Raw genomic sequence first — 16,792 nt, forward strand, 5'->3', positions numbered from 1 at the left:
GTGCCAGGTGACTGGCGATGCGGGGCCGAGGCTAGTGACGTCACGGGCATGCCCCGGTTGTGACATCACGGCCACACCCCCTCAATGCAAGTCTATGGGAGGGGGTGTGATGGACTGTTCCAACTGGGTTCACTTGTGTTCTTGGCACAAAAGAATGGCACCAAAAACAGCATGTTTGATTTAGCCTTAGGGACAGTTCACGCGTCCTTATTTTTACTGCCCCTTGACTTGTCGGTAGTAAAATCTTCAGCAGAAAATACGCACCTGTAAACTGACTCTTGGGGTATGCCAAAACTACACCCACATATGACTATTACCCTAAAACCATAAGAATGTTGACTGGCACGCTGTGGCCACAACATGTGTCCATTTCTGTATTTGGCCCAAAAGATCTGTACAGTATTTTCTCTTTAGTGAACGGTTGGGTGTGAAGGCCACATCTAGTCTGGTGGTGGTGAAGGTCTTGATAAGGTGGATCTGTGACTGGTATTGGACTGATAATGTGGTAAAACGAGCACAAGCAGTCTTGCTTCATACATGGCATCTTCATTTCTGGGGCATCTGCTTTAGCTTCTGAGCAGTTTGGTGGCTTTTGATCTGATATCATTTTGATTCCTAGCCCCCATCCTGTGCATAGGAGTGGGTAGAAGCAGGAAGAAAAATTCTTTGCGATGGCGCTGCTCTTACGAGCAGCGCCATCGCAAAGAATTTTTCTTCCTGCTTCTCTACCCACTCCAAGTAATACCGACCCCCTTTGAGGAAACCGGTTCAGAATTTTCAGGCTGCAGCTCTTGACCACGTGTCTGTAACACACTACGGAGGAGTGTTATGCATGAACCCAAGGTTCACTTAAAGTCCAAATGCAGTAATGTCCGCTCACCGTCGGAGGCAGATCCTTAACACACCTGTGCTCCACGGACCCGCCGGTCCCGCCCCGGCTTCAACAGCGTATAGAAAGGAAGGATTGTCCGGCACCAGGTATGTTCTGAAAGATCACTTCTTTATTCCTGCCATAGCAAGGAAACAGACATCACAGGACTGTAATAAGCTGACGCGTTTCGCTCTCTTGAGCTTAAACGTAGACTGCTACGTTTAAGCTCAAGAGAGCGAAATGCGTCAGATTATTACAGTCCTGTGATGTCTGTTTCCTTGCTATGGCAGGAATAAAGAAGTGATCTTTCAGAACATACCTGGTGCCGGACAATCCTTCCTTTCTAAGGTTCACTTATAGGGGTACTCCAGTGGAAACATTTTATTTTTATTTATTTAAATCAACTGGTGCCAGAAAGTTTCACCTGAAATTTTTCCTGGGGTGGTGGTGTGCTCACCTTTTTAAAGGGGTACTCCCGTGGAAAACTTTCTTATTTATTTTTTTATTTTTTTATTTTTTTTAAATCAACTGGTGCCAGAAAGTTAAACAGATTTGTAAATTATTTCTATAAAAAAAATCTTAATCCTCCCAGTACTGGATACTACAGACGATGTTTTTCTTTTTGGAACACAAAGCTCTCTGCTGACATCATGACCACAGAGCTCTCTGCTGACATCATGACCACAGAGCTCTCTGCTGACATCATGACCACAGAGCTCTCTGCTGACATCATGACCACAGAGCTCTCTGCTGACATCATGACCACAGAGCTCTCTGCTGACATCATGACCACAGAGCTCCCTGCTGACATCATGACCACAGTGCTCTCTGCTGACATCTCTGTCCATTTTAAGAACTGTCCAGAGTAGGAGAAAAAAATCCCCATAGAAAACATATGCTGCTCTGGACAGTTCCTAAAATGGACAGAGATGTCAGCCGAGAGCACTGTGTTCCAAAAAGAAAATGAATTTCCTCTGTAGTATTCAGCAGCTAATAAGTACTGGAAGGATTAAGATTTTTATTTTATTTTATAGAAGTCATTTACAAATCTGTTTAACTTTCTGGCACCAGTTGATTTAAAAAAAGAGAGAGTTTTCCACGGGAGTACCCCTTTAAGGTGAGCACACCACTACTTCAGGAAACATTTCGGGTGAAATTTCTGCACGGAATTACACGAGGCACTGTCCTCCTCCTCCTTTTTTTATTTTTTATTTTATTTTTTTTCTTCCTCTTACCATCCTGTGCATAGGGGGAAGTATTAATGGCAGGACTATCCCTTTTAAGAGTATCCTGGTACTCTTAGATCATCTTGCGATCTCCCCAACCTGCACTTCAACATCTGCTGTAAATAAGTTTTGCTCCTTTGCAATAAGCATATGTAACCTGCAAAGTATGGGTTGGTCTTGGCTTCAGAAAAATGAACAAGGCTTCTGTGGACAGGTCTCATGTGGATGACTTTTGTAGAATATTAGCATTTAAGTGTAGGGACCATTGTCCACATGACTAGGACCATATTGGGCAATCTTTGGCTGTGATCTGTAAAGTACATTCTTTAGCCCGTCAGATATGCAGAGCTTCAGTTATGAGGACGTGACTATTGTTCCTTTCCATGACACAGTAAAAATGAAAGTTGACGGAGCTGGGAATCCTTTAGTTATTGAATAGACTTGTGTATCCAGTTCTTCTTAAAGGGGTACTCCTGTGGAACTTTCTTTTTATTTTTTTTTTTTAATCAACTGGTGCCAGAAAGTTAGACAGATTTGTAAATTACTTCTATTAAAAAATCTTAATCTTTCCAGTACTTTTTAGGGTCTGTATACTACAGAGTAAATGCTTTTCTTTTTGGAACACAGAGCTCTCTGCTGACATCATGACCACAGTGCTCTCTGCTGACATCTCTGTCCATTTTAGGAACTGTCCAGAGCAGCATATGTTTGCTATGGGGATTTTCTCCTACTCTGGACGGTTCTTAAAATGGACAGCGATGTCAGCAGAGAGCACTGTGCTTGTGATGTCAGCAGAGAGCTCTGTGTTCCAAAAAGAAAAGCATTTCCTCTGTAGTATACAGCCCCTAAAAAGTACTGGAAGGATTAAGATTTTTTAATAGAAGTAATTTTACAAATCTGTAACTTTCTGGCACCAGTTGATTTAAAAAAAAAAAAGAATAAAAATGTTTTCCACGGGAGTACCCCTTTAAGAGTGCATACACACCACGTTTTTGCTATACAGTTCCCATATACGGTTTCAAGTTAAAAACCGTATAGAAAACTGTATGCATTGACTTAACATTGTAAACCATATGTCAAACGCATCATCCGGTTTAGTCCGTTTTGCGTCTTATACGTTTTTGTCCGGTTTTTTACCCATACTCAAAATCGTAGACTACCACGTATTTTTTTTGGTCCGGGTGAAAAGCCGTATTAAACCGTATACGTTTTTTTATTTATTATTTTTTTAACCCGGGAGTTGATGGGAACTGTACAGAACTGTATGTGCGTACGGTTCCATCCGGTTTGCACTATACGTTTTGCGACTTTGCAACGTTTTTTTTTTCTTGGAATTTTCAATCAAACAAGTGAAACTTTATTCAAAAGGGAGTGAAAAGTTAAAAACGTATACGTTTTTTTCTTTAAAAAAAAAAAAAAAGTGCAACCGGACATCATTTTTCAAACCGTATACGGGTTGGAATTTGTACACACTTTTTGATACAGTTTAGTCAGGTTTTGAGGAATCTGTTTTTCATCAAAAACCTGATACGGGGACTGTATTGCAAAAACGTGGTGTGAATGCAGCCTAACCCAGGGACATAACTTTTGCATTGTTTGAATACATTTGCTGTTTTTTATGTTTTTTTTCTCTCTTCTGAGTATTTTTGTACCTGTTTTATCTCCCCAGGTGCTGGAGAGTCGGGGAAAAGCACAATTGTGAAGCAGATGAGAATTCTTCATGTGAATGGATTTAATGCAGAGTAAGTACTTCTACCCAATGTGGATCCTGACATGTGATGAACTTGGTCTTGATGTCTTCTGGCTTGTACATAACTGGCTTGTCTATTCCGACTAGAGATGAGCGAACTTACAGTAAATTCGATTCGTCACGAACTTCTCGGCTCGGCAGTTGATGACTTTTCCTGCATAAATTAGTTCAGCTTTCAGGTGCTCCGGTGGGCTGGAAAAGGTGGATACAGTCCTAGGAAAGAGTCTCCTAGGACTGTATCCACCTTTTCCAGCCCACGGGAGCCCCTGAAGGCTGAACTAATTTATGCAGGAAAAGTCATCAACTGCCGAGCCGAGAAGTTCGTGACGAATCGAATTTACTGTAAGTTCGCTCATCTCTAATTCCGACATACTATTGCCGTTGTTATAATTGTCATGTCATACCAGATACCGCTTTTTAATTTTGAGCTGTGCCCTCTTCTGGCTAGTAAATATTTGTATACCCCCATGAAATGAAAATTCTGGAAAATGTTTGTAATATAGCTTTAGCTTTTAAGTTGTGCCGTTCCTCATTACATTTTCTTTTAAAAGAAATATGGGGGAGATTTAGCAAAACCTGTCCAGAGGAAAAGTTGCTGAGTTGCCCATAGCAACCAATCGGATCGCTTCTTTCATTTTGCCGAGGCCTTGTCAAAAATGAAAGGAACAATCTGATTGGTTGCTATGGGCAACTCAGCAACTTTTCCTCTGGACAGGTTTCGATAAATCTCCCTTTATATGATTAAATAGCCAAGTGGGTTTTAACCATTGGTGATGTGTGTCTACACCAGTGTTCCCCAACCAGGGTGCCTCCAGCTGTTGCTAAACTACAACTCCCAGCATGCCCGGACAGCCTTCGGCTGTCCGGGCATGCTGGAAGTTGTAGTTTAGCAACAGCTGGAGGCACCTTGGTTGGGGAACACTGCTCTACACGGTCTGACACTGTTGACTATGATTGGTTAGTCTCTGACAGCGTAGATATACGCCTCCTACTGGTAACACTCAGTTGGCTTTTTAGTTATACATATCTAGGAGGAGTAAGGCTGCATTCACACCTCATTTTTATGTTACGGTTGCCGGATCCGTCTGGGGGAGGGGCAAACCGGGCTCTCCCGTACCCCAGCCGGACCAGCCCTGAAATCCATTTACTTTAATGAGCCGACCGGAGTCAAACGGTGACTCCGGTTGGCTCATTTTTGACCCATATGCGGTTTCCTGACCGGATCTAAAACCGTAGTATACTACGGTTTTAGGTCCGTCAGGAAACCGCATACGGGTCAAAAATGAGCCAACCGGAGTCACCGTTTGACTCTGGTTGGCTCAGGGGTATTCCAGGCAATACCTTTTTTTTTTTTTATATATCAACTGGCTCCGGAAAGTTAAACAGATTTGTACATTACTTCTATTAAAAAAATCTTAATCCTTCCAATAGTTATTAGCTTCTGAAGTTTTCTGTCTAACTGCTCAATGATGATGTCACGTGCATGATGGGAGAATATCCCTTGCATGATGGGAGAATATCCCTTGCATGATGGGAGAATATCCCCATAGGAACTGCACAGCTCCCGGGACGTGAGTCATCAGAAAGCAGTTAGACAGAAAACAACAACTCAACTTCAGCAGCTAATAACTATTGGAAGGATTAAGATTTTTTAATAGAAGTAATTTACAAATCTGTTTAACTTTCCAGAGCCAGTTGATATATAAAAAAAAGTTTTGGCCTGGAATACCCCTTTAAAGTAAATGGATTTCAGCGCTGGTCCGGCTGGGGTACGGGAGAGCCCGGTTATCCCCAGCCAGATCCGGCAACCCTAATGTAAAAATGAGGTGTGAATGCAGCCTAACTGGGGAACGGTACAGCATAGAATTATAAGAAATGATGGTCCAGAATTGTTGTTTCATAGGGGAAGTGTTTACTGAAGCAAACAGGTAAAGGAATGTTTTCATGCTGTCGTCATGGTGGTACCCTGTGGTTCCTACTTGCCCGCCGACCTTGATTAGTAGATCTATCCCTATACAGTGATCCCTCAACTTACAATGGCCTCAACATACAATAGTTTCAACATATAATGGTCTTTTCTGGATCATTGTAACTTGAAACCAGACTCAACATACAATGTATGGACAGTCCAGATCTGTGAAACGTGTCAATGGCTGAAAGATCTGACCAATAGGAATGGGCATTCAATGGTAAAACACCCGTATTACTGAAGTGCATGCACTGACTGGTGTCTGGTAGCGCCCCCTACACTACAGGGAGGTATTACAAGTTCTGTACTCTTTACCTGTACCAGGGTTGGCTGCTCCTTTGGACACCAGGTGAGGGCGGCTCCATGTTACATTGTTTAGGACATTTTGTACTTTACAGGATCCTGAAGAAGCTCCTGTCCTCTACATAGACAGTGATTACAGCTCCCAGCAGATCTTTCTTATTTATGTGTAAGGATTTGCTTTATCTGTATTAGTTATCTACTTATTTTTTTCCTATTTTCGGATGACATTTTGGTGGCTTCAGAACCAATTACCAGGTTTCCATAGAGTTATGTTCTCAACGTACAATGGTCATCCTGGAACCAATTCATATTGTAACTTGAGGGACCACTGTACAAACAAGGAGATGTCTATCAATCAATGGGGAGAAGCCACCAGGGACTGCCCATTGACTTGTGGTTTGGGTTAGGGATCGACCGATTATCGGTTTAGCCGATATTATCGGCCGATATTCACGATTTTGGATGTTATCGGTATCTGCAATTACCTTGCTGATATGCCTATAATGCCCCGCCCCCGTCCTTAAAAAAACTGTATCGGTCGATCCCTAGTTTGGGTAGAATCAAAGGGATGACAGGTACCCTTTAAAGACCACCCAGTGCTCGGAGAAAGCGACATGATCCAGTATTTTAGTAATTGTCCATTTGTTCTAGTTTCCTGCGTTGCCTTGTGTAGCTGCTGTAAACTTTCCTTGGTGATGATAGCTATTCGCCAGGGGTTTTCTGTAGTTGGACTTATGGTTGTTAGGCCTCGTTCACTTCTGTGGGACTCGGCTATTCGGAGTTCGGTCGGCAATCTGGCCAGAAGGACTGGAGTTTAGTGGAGAAAATAATAGAAAAAAAACAGATCGGACCCTTAACGGGGTCGGATGCGAACAGCAATGTGAACCCAGACTTGGCTGCCTGTTTAAACAGGAGGGGTTTTCAAAATGAGACCCCCCCCCTTATAAGACACCAGCGAATGCTACTTGCCTGCTGACTATAGAATATTCATCTCTCATGGCTTGAAGTGACTGCGGGGCCATGTTTGCTTCAGGATCTCCATTCTCAGCAGGTAAGGAGGTTCACCTGCTAGGTCGAGCTACAGGTAAACGCTGACTGTGCACAGGTTTATGGTCCCATATGTGGTGACGTGCAGGATGTTACATTTCTCCCGGACTTTGTTTTCTGGCTTGAAATGACCGTAATCTAAGGAATTCTGTCAATGCCTTTTATGTTGTGTTATGGTCCTCCAGACTGATAAGTATGTAACGCTGCTAGTACACACACAGGGCGTTGACTACTAAGCAATGATTATATATCTTATTCTATGTCACTGCCCATTGGTTGGTGTAGTTTTCGTTATAATACTGTACATTCCATCCCCAAGCTTAAGGTGCCCTTGGTTGTTCACATTGAGTGTCCTTGGTGGCTCTCGGAGGATCAGATGGTTGACGTGATGCTCTAACAGGTGAATCGGGGGAGTTTCCACTTTCAGGTTTCATAACTACAATAGTCCAATGAAAGACGTGAGCGGGAAGCTTTATGGTAGAAGAACGTTGCAGGTTCATGGATAAGAGATTATAGTTGCTCTGTGAATGCTCATTTACATACTGACATAGTAAAAGAAAGGTATAGCCCCTGGTGTGTATTAGAGATCGACCGATATAGTTTTTTAAGGGCCGATACCGATATGCTGTGGAGGGATCGACCGATTATCGGTTTGGACGATATTATCGGCCGATATTCACAATTTTGGACGTTATCGGTATCGGCAACTACCTTGCCGATAATCACCCGCCCACACCGGGCCCCCCACCCCACCGCGCCGCCCCAGCCGCTGCCCCATTGCCTCCCCCATTCCCGGTTTTATAATTACCTGTTCCCGGGGTTCGCTCTACTTCTGTCTACAGCGCGGTCCTCCTGAGCTGTCACTGTGCGCAATGATGGTGACGTCGCGTTGAGGACGTCACTCGTCATTGCGCAGCGCACAGCGTAACACAGAACGCGCAGGGGCCAGAAGTAGCGCGGACCCCGGGAACAGGTAATTATAAAACCGGGGATGGGGGAGGCAATGGGGCAGCGGCTGGGGCGGCGCGGTGGGGTGGGGGGCCCGGTGTGGGCGGGTGATTATCGGCAAGGTAGTTGCCGATACCGATAACGTCCAAAATTGTGAATATCGGCCGATAATATCGTCCAAACCGATAATCGGTCGATCCCTAGTGTGTATAAACACGGCTGACCCGTTCACATTTTTTTCACCAAAATGCTGGCTCTGATTTGTACACGGATATGTGACAATTTTTAGCTCTGCCTTAAAGTCATCCATCCTGTAAAAATGGATGGCACATCTTCAGGGTAGGCTAGTGGTCTCCATACTGTGGACCGACAGATGTTGGAAAACCACAACTCCCAGCATGCTGGGAATTGTAGTTTTGCAACATGTGGAGGGTTGGGTTGAGTTGTTGTTGTTGTTGTTTTATGTCTGGCAACAGTGCTCTCTGCTGACATCTCTGCTTGTCTTGGGAACTGGCCAGTTTAGAAGAGGTTTGCTATGGGGATTTGCTTCTAAACTGGGCGGTTCCCAAGACAGGTGTCATCAGAGAGCAGCACTTAGACAGAAAAGAACAACTCAACTTCATCAGCTCATAAGTACTGAAAGGATTAAGATTTTTTTTTTAATGGAAGTAATTTACAAATCTGTTTAACTTTAGAGAGAGAGAGAGAGAGAGAGAGAGAAGAGAGAGAGAGAGAGAGAGAGAGAGAGAGAGAGAGAGAGAGAGAGAGAGAGAGAGAGAGAGAGAGAGAGAGAGAGAGAGAGAGAGAGAGAGAGAGAGAGAGAGAGAGAGAGAGAGAGAGAGAGAGAGAGAGAGAGAGAGAGAGAGAGAGAGAGAGAGAGAGAGAGAGAGAGAGAGAGGAGAGAGAGAGAGAGAGAGAGAGAGAGAGAGAGAGAGAGAGAGAGAGAGAGAGAGAGATTGATTTTTTATTTTATTTATATATTTAAAATATATATATTTTCCTGGATAACCCGTTTAAAGAGGTTGCGGCGCTCTTAGCGACAGATTTGGGTATACAAGCTAGCAAAATTCTGCTATCGTAATCTATCCGCTTATGGGGTTTGCTTTTTGATGGAGATAATTGCCAGAATATTTGTATGTCTCGATTGTAAGGTGATTGTTTTGTAGTGGCTACTGCCAGCGCAGTAGTGGCTAAAAAAAAAATATATATATATATATAAAAAAAAAAAAGAACTATAAAAGGACGACTTCCCACTGGATCCAGCAAAAATGTGATTCCAGACTTTTGGGGTTTGTTCTCACGTTTTTAGTTTTTTTCTTTTAATGCAGTTTTTAAATCCGAAGCAAAGCTTGAATTTAATAAAATAAAAACTTGTCCACCATTTATGATTTAGTTCTTGTCTTTGGCTTCAAAAACTGCTTAAAACAACCTGAGTAAAAACCTTCAAGGTTTTCCGGTGTGTGAAGTTCCTACTGTAAGATGGTTTACAGTACTTGTTGTAGATTTTTATTGGGACTTGTTGTAGATTAGTGTTTCATTTCTATACCGTTCTAGATTGATATTAGAACATGACTTCTATAGTTTAGTAAGAAGCCAAAGTCTTAAAAGAGAAGTGTTGTGCACAAAAACGTTCGATTAGATTGCGGGGGTCAGTCCGCCGGGACCCACCACGATTTCCTGGACGGAATCCCGGCTCTCCCTGGGAAGGGGATGTGCCGACCAAAGGATAGGGGATAGGTTTTAGATCGTAGGATATCCAACGCTGGGACTGTTGATAAATTACCCCCCCTGCAATTTCCTGCCCTCCCCAGGAACAGAGCATGTCGACGACACGCCCCCTCCATGTATCTCTATGGGAAAGCCGGAGATACAGTGTTCTGCTATCTCCGGGTCTCCCATAGAGATACATGGGGTTTGGGGGTTGACACACTGTTCCCAGGACGAGCAGGAGATTGTGGGGGTCTGAGCGCTGGAACCTACACCACGATCTCCTGCTTCTTTTGGATAGAGGATACGTTTTTGTGCACAATGCGTCTTACCTGTAGCTGATGTCCTACAGGGCATACATCTTCAATTGTTAGGGTCGTTGGGATGTAGGCAATGAGACCCCCAATATTTGTCTTGGTTGAAATGGCAGTGATCCTATATTTCAGATGCTTTTCTGCTCTGTGATTGAAATTCAGTCTCTTGTAGATGTAGTGATTCCTTTTCAAGAACAAGAGAATGGTTTACACATTAATAAATGTAGGTTATTGCCTGTTGGCTGCATGGTCATCTGGAAGGTATTCTTGGGGTCACTGTTGGATTCCACATACTCTTTACTTTTTTTTTAAGCATTTTCTGCATTCTGAATTTTGGATCATGTCCACGAGTTCCATATCGTACAGTACTTGCATGTAATCCACGCAGCTCAGTACTCGGTCACCCTCTACCTGTGCTGGAAACAAATTGTGCCGACATTACTGAAGGTAGACTGGGTATCTATGGGGGTGTTATTCATAACTTAGGTCAGAGTTTACATGCTTCTCTGCGTAATTCTCAGATTTTTTTTTCGGTGCATTTTAATTTGCTTTATAGCAAAGTGCTGCAAACCCGAATGAACTGAAGACTGTGTATGAGGTTTTGTTCACATCTCATTTTTACCATGTTCTGTAGATGCGTCTTAAATAAAGACTATAGCCCCTTTCACCTAAAACATGCCATTTTTGGCATATGCTGGGGTAGAACATGGGGCTGGGCGGTATGGCCAAATATGTGTATCGCAGTATTTTTGTAACTTATGGAGGTTCCACGGTATATAAGGGTATTTCCCCCCCCCCCCCCAAAAAAAAAATTATTAGCCCAGCGCTGCGCTGCCCCCATCGGGGTACTACTCACGTCACCCACAAGTGCTGCTCTCTTCATCCTCCTGCTTGTTGCGGTCGCTGCCGCTGACACTCTATACTGTATCCCTATGCCTGGGCTGCAAAAGGTAAACAAAAATAAACTATAACGCATGTTCCTACGTCGGCCTTACGCTGGCGAAGTGAACATCAGACAGCCGTCAGTCTATCACCGGCCGCAGCGATGTTCCGCCTCGGCCGGTGATAGGCTGAGCCCACTGTCATGTAAGATGCCGGCTTCTTACATGACAGTGGGCTCAGCCTATCACTGGCCGAGGCAGAACATCGCTGCGGGCCGGTGATAGGCTGACTGCTCTCCGACGGGGAAGGTGAGTTAAAGTTTATTTTGTTTACCTTTTGCAGCCTGGGCATAGGGATACAGTATAGAGCAGTGGTCTTCAACCTGCGGACCTCCAGATGTTGCAAAACTACAACTCCCAGCATGCTGGGAGTTGTAGTTTTGCAACATCTGGAGGTTGAAGACCACTGGTATAGTGTGTCAGCGCTGGCGGCCGCAACAGACAGGAGGACGAGGAGGGCAGCGCTTGCAGGTGACATATGTGAGTAGTACCCCGGTGGGGACAGCGCAGCACTGGGCTGATAATTAATGGGGGGGGGGGGGGGGGGGCAGAACAGCGCTCGCGGGTGACATATGATTAGTTCCCCGATGTGGGGACAGCGCAGCGCTGGGCTGATAACTCATTCATTCCCGTGCAGCACAAAAATGTGGGTATTCAGTATGAACCGGTATACCGCCCAGCCCTAGTAGAACATGCTGGCGTACCGGGACCGCATTAGTCTGCTACACTTGGGAGCTGTAGTTCTGCAACAGGTTTGGAAACCCAGGCCTATAATGTGACATGTCAGCTGTATACATGGTGAAATACTCACAATGTATATCTCCAATGGAGGTAAAAATAAAACATGAACTGAGCTTTAATCTGAATACGTGACAGATGCCTATGACGACAGCTACGTGCAGAATATGAAAAAAAGGAAACAGAAATGCGAAGCGCAGCAGTTACTCGTGATGACAATATGTCTCAAATAAGAAGTTGTCTTGCTCATCTTTAGGTGTTGTACTTTGAGCACAACACCATGTAGCGCTTGTGGCCAAAGCAGTGAGAGGGATTCCGGGAGTGCTGCTGGGACCACCACCCTGTCCTGGACGATCTCGTGAATGCAGGATACAGTAGCTGTGACAGCGAAAAAAATGCAGGTGCGGTAAGGGTGCTGTCCTTGGGATGGCTGGTCCTCCACTCCACTGTCCTTGGGATGGCTGGTCCTCCACTCCACTGTCCTTGGGATGGCTGGTCCTCCACTCCACTGTCCTTGGGATGGCTGGTCCTCCACTCCACTGTCCTTGGGATGGCTGGTCCTCCACTCCACTGTCCTTGGGATGGCTGGTCCTCCACTCCCACTGTCCTTGGGATGGCTGGTCCTCCACTCCACTGTCCTTGGGATGGCTGGTCCTCCACTGTCCTTGGATGGCTGGTCCTCCACTCCACTGTCCTTGGGATGGCTGGTCCTCCACTCCACTGTCCTTGGGATGGCTGGTCCTCCACTGTCCTTGGGATGGCTGGTCCTCCACTCCACTGTCCTTGGGATGGCTGGTCCTCCACTCCACTGTCCTTGGGATGGCTGGTCCTCCACTCCACTGTCCTTGGAATGGCTGGTCCTCCACTCCACTGTCCTTGGAATGGCTGGTCCTCCACTCCACTGTCCTTGGAACGGCTGGTCCTCCACTGTCCTTGGAACGGCTGGTCCTCCACTCCACTGTCCTTGGGACGGCTGGTCCTCCACTCCACTGTCCTTGGGACGGCTGGTCCTCCACTCCACTGTCCTTGGGACGGCTGGTCCTCCACTCCACTGTCCTTGGGACGGCTGGTCCTCCACTCCACTGTCCTTGGGACGGCTGGTCCTCCACTCCACTGTCCTTGGGACGGCTGGTCCTCCACTCCACTGTCCTTGGGACGGCTGGTCCTCCATTCCACTGTCCTTGGGACGGCTGGTCCTCCACTCCACTGTCCTTGGGACGGTTGGTCCTCCACTCCACTGTCCTTGGGACGGCTGGTCCTCCACTCCACTGTCCTTGGGACGGCTGGTCCTCCACTCCACTGTCCTTGGGACGGCTGGTCCTCCACTCCACTGTCCTTGGGATGGCTGGTCCTCCACTGTCCTTGGGATGGCTGGTCCTCCACTCCACTGTCCTTGGAACGGCTGGTCCTCCACTCCACTGTCCTTGGAACGGCTGGTCCTCCACTCCACTGTCCTTGGGACGTCTGGTCCTCCACTCCACTGTCCTTGGGACGGCTGGTCCTCCACTCCACTGTCCTTGGGACGGCTGGTCCTCCACTCCACTGTCCTTGGGACGGCTGGTCCTCCACTCCACTGTCCTTGGGACGGCTGGTCCTCCACTCCACTGTCCTTGGGACGGCTGGTCCTCCACTCCACTGTCCTTGGGACGGCTGGTCCTCCACTCCACTGTCCTTGGGACGGCTGGTCCTCCACTCCACTGTCCTTGGGACGGCTGGTCCTCCACTCCACTGTCCTTGGGACGGCTGGTCCTCCACTCCACTGTCCTTGGGATGGCTGGTTCTCCACCAGTCAAAGGGAACAGACCCGATTTGGGAATATAAAAAAACTACTTATTGTAAAAACAAAGACAAACGGACAACTCGTTTCAAGGGGCGAGACCCACCTCTTCATCAGGTCCAGTGATTGGGTACAGAAAGATATCGTCATTTATATGCAAAAAAGGCAACAAAAATCAGTGTTCAGGGTTTGTATAGATATATAAATATATATAATTTTACACATGCGGTAAGTCAATAGGATAATACCATATATAAATAAAAAATTTAATTATTTGCACAATAAAATTTATAGACATTTGTAAAGTAATATATACTTTCCACTGGTGAGTGATCACTGGGTCTTATTAGCATCCTATAGATGTATCATTAAGGATACAATCTATTCTTTAGGATGCAGTTTTACTCTGCACTTTAAGTTTTAATGGATTGAATAAATAATTTGAATTTTAGGAAGCTGGATTATCCATATCTTTTTCTACTATTGTAGAGTTGTTCATGCCAAACTACAGATCTGTATCCAGTTGGTGGAAGCCAAGACCAGGATACAAATAGGGGTTATTTTGCCCAAATATTTTAACCTACAGCATTGTCGTTCAAAGACCATAAATGAAAAGTGGTTCAGAAAACAGCCGTCTGAAAGCCTAGATTTGGCCAGGTTTAGTCTGCGCAGTCCCGAAGCTTGTGCTTAAAGGGGTACTCCAGTGGAAAACAAACTTTTTTTTAAATCGACAGATAAAAAAATAAAAAATAAACTCAAACAGATTTGTAAATTAAAATATCTACAGTGCTCTCTGCTGACACCTCTGTCTATGTCAGGAACTGTCTGGAGCAGGAGAGGTTTGCTGTTGGGATTTGCTCCTACACTGGACAGTTCCTGACCCGGACAGAGGTGCCAGCAGAGAGGACTGTGGTCAGACACAAAAGAAATTCAAAAAGAAAAGATCTTCCTGTGGAGCTTACAGCAGCTGATAAGTACTGGAAGGGTTACGTTTTTTTTTTTTTTTTAATAGGAGTAATTTACAAATCAGTTTAACTTTCTGGCACCAGTTGATATTTAAAAATAAATAAATAAATAAAACATTTCCACGGGAGTACCCCATTTTAAAGGGGTTGTCTGGTGAAAACTGTCCTTGTGCTTCTGTACCAGCAGAGAGTTGGGAGGCCCCCATATACATTAGAGGCGGTCAGCTAATCCCACTGAAATGTATGGGTTTGGCCGACTATCATCTAAGGCAGCGGTCTTCAACCTGCGGACCTCCAGATGTTGCAAAACTACAACTCCCCAGCATGCCCGGACAGCCAACGGCTGTCCGGGCATGCTGGGAGTTGTAGTTTTGCAACATCTGGAGGTCCACAGGTTGAAGATCACTGATTTAAGGTGCACGGCCCCATATAAATCCCAGCAATATGTACGTGTTCTTCTTGACACTACTGCCTTTTTACTTGACCGCTGCAGCCTTAAGCATTGGTCCAGGCGTGCCAAGTAACTATAGTGGGGGGGTGGGGGGGGGGGGAGATATGTATTTAAGGGGTACTCCACTGGAAGACATTTTTCTTTAACTCAACTGGTGCCAGAAAGATAAACAGATTTGTAAATTGCTTCTATTTAAAAATCTTAATCCTTCCAGTACTTATCAGCTGCTATATACTCCACAGGAAGTCCTTTTCTTTGTTTGAATTTCCTTTCTGTCTGACCACAGTGCTCTCTGCTGACACCTCTGTCCAGGTCAGGAACTGTCCAGAGTAGGAGCAAATCCCCATAGCAAACCTCTCCTGCTCTGTACAGCAGAGAGCACTGTGATCAGACAGAAAGTAAATTCAAGAAAAAACTTCCTGTGGATCATACAGCAGCTAAGTACTGGAAGGATTAAGAATTTTTAATAGAAGTCATTTACAAATCTGTTTAACTTTCTGGCACCAGTTGATAAAAAAAAAAAAAAAAGACTGTTTTCCACACAGTGTGTCTCCAGCTGTTGCGAAAATACAACTCCCAGCATGCCCGGACAGCCAAAGGCTGTCCGGGCATGCTGGGAGTTGTAGTTTTGCAACAGCTGGAGACACACTGTTTGGAAAACACTGTATTAAGATTTTCTATATATAAAAAAAAAGTAATGTTCATGTAGCAGGGATATCGTACACGCCGTTCTCCTTTTACATGAGATAAAAGGCTCCTTGTTATGAAGAACGTCGTCACATTGTAGCGAAGGTTCCCTGTGTACGCCGGCGGATAGGGTTAATGTGTTGGCAGCCATCGTGTTCTTTTCCCCCAGTGCACAGATTGATAGCGTTTTGCCAGTAAATTTGCCAAGATAGAAGTTTCTGTGTGTCAGCGCCGGCTGCGTCCTCCCACTTACAGTGTGTTTCTTCCTCTGTTCCAGCAAGTCTCTAAACCTGACCATACTGATTGCCTGCGCGTTTCTGTGTACGAGGGAAATGACTACCTTATTAGGTCATGGCGTCACGTGACCGACCCTTGCAGTTCGCTTTCCCCTGGACATAGATGGGTCCGATCCATAGGAAAGGCTTAAACCTGAATAGCAGAGAAGATTGGGGGGGGGGGGTGTATCTTAATTCTACAGGATCTAGCAGGACTGCAGCATGATGCTTTTATGTGGGATGATGGTTTGTCTTTCCTATTCCTATGAGCTGCTAAAGGTTAATAATGGGGGGGGAGAAAATCACTTAGAACAGTGTTCCCGAACCTGTGGCTCTCCAAACAACTCCCAGCAAGTATGTAGTTAAAATTCAACATGCTCAATATCTGCTTTCTAGAGACATTCGGAAGGCCTTTATATACATTTAAACCAGTGTTTCCCAACCTGTGACTCTTCAGCTGCAGACTACAACTCCCATCATCCTCTGGTGTTCAGATGCAGCAGGAATTGCTTATGGCTGTATTCCTGAGATCTATGCAAAGCATGTATGCTGGAAAAACATGCAAAGAGTATTCATATGGTTCTTTTAGCCTGGTCCGGTCACTATATACTGTGGTCCCTCAACATACGATGGTAATCCGTTCCAAATGGACCATCGTTTGTTGAAACCATCGTATGTTGAGGGATCCGTGCAATGTAAAGTATAGGACAGTGGTCTACAACCTGCAGACCTCCAGATGTTGCCAATCTACAACACCCAGCATACCCGGACAGCCAACGGTTGTCCGAGCATGCTGGGAGTTGTAGTTTTGCAACATCTGGAA

General features: G+C 45.2%; 1 protein-coding gene across 1 annotated transcript in view; it reads left to right on the forward strand.

Moving 5' to 3' along the window:
• LOC130296290 (guanine nucleotide-binding protein G(s) subunit alpha-like) overlaps nt 1-3,843 on the forward strand; it is a 37,667-nt gene extending 33,824 nt beyond the window's left edge. Inside the window, exon 2 of the mRNA XM_056547681.1 lies at nt 3,767-3,843. Within this exon, the coding sequence (XP_056403656.1) occupies nt 3,767-3,843 (77 nt within the window). The remainder of the gene's footprint in view (nt 1-3,766) is intronic.
• Nucleotides 3,844-16,792: the final 12,949 nt, after the last annotated feature.

Source organism: Hyla sarda, chromosome 12 (assembly GCF_029499605.1).
Source record: "Hyla sarda isolate aHylSar1 chromosome 12, aHylSar1.hap1, whole genome shotgun sequence".
Taxonomy (NCBI): Eukaryota; Metazoa; Chordata; class Amphibia; order Anura; family Hylidae; genus Hyla; species Hyla sarda.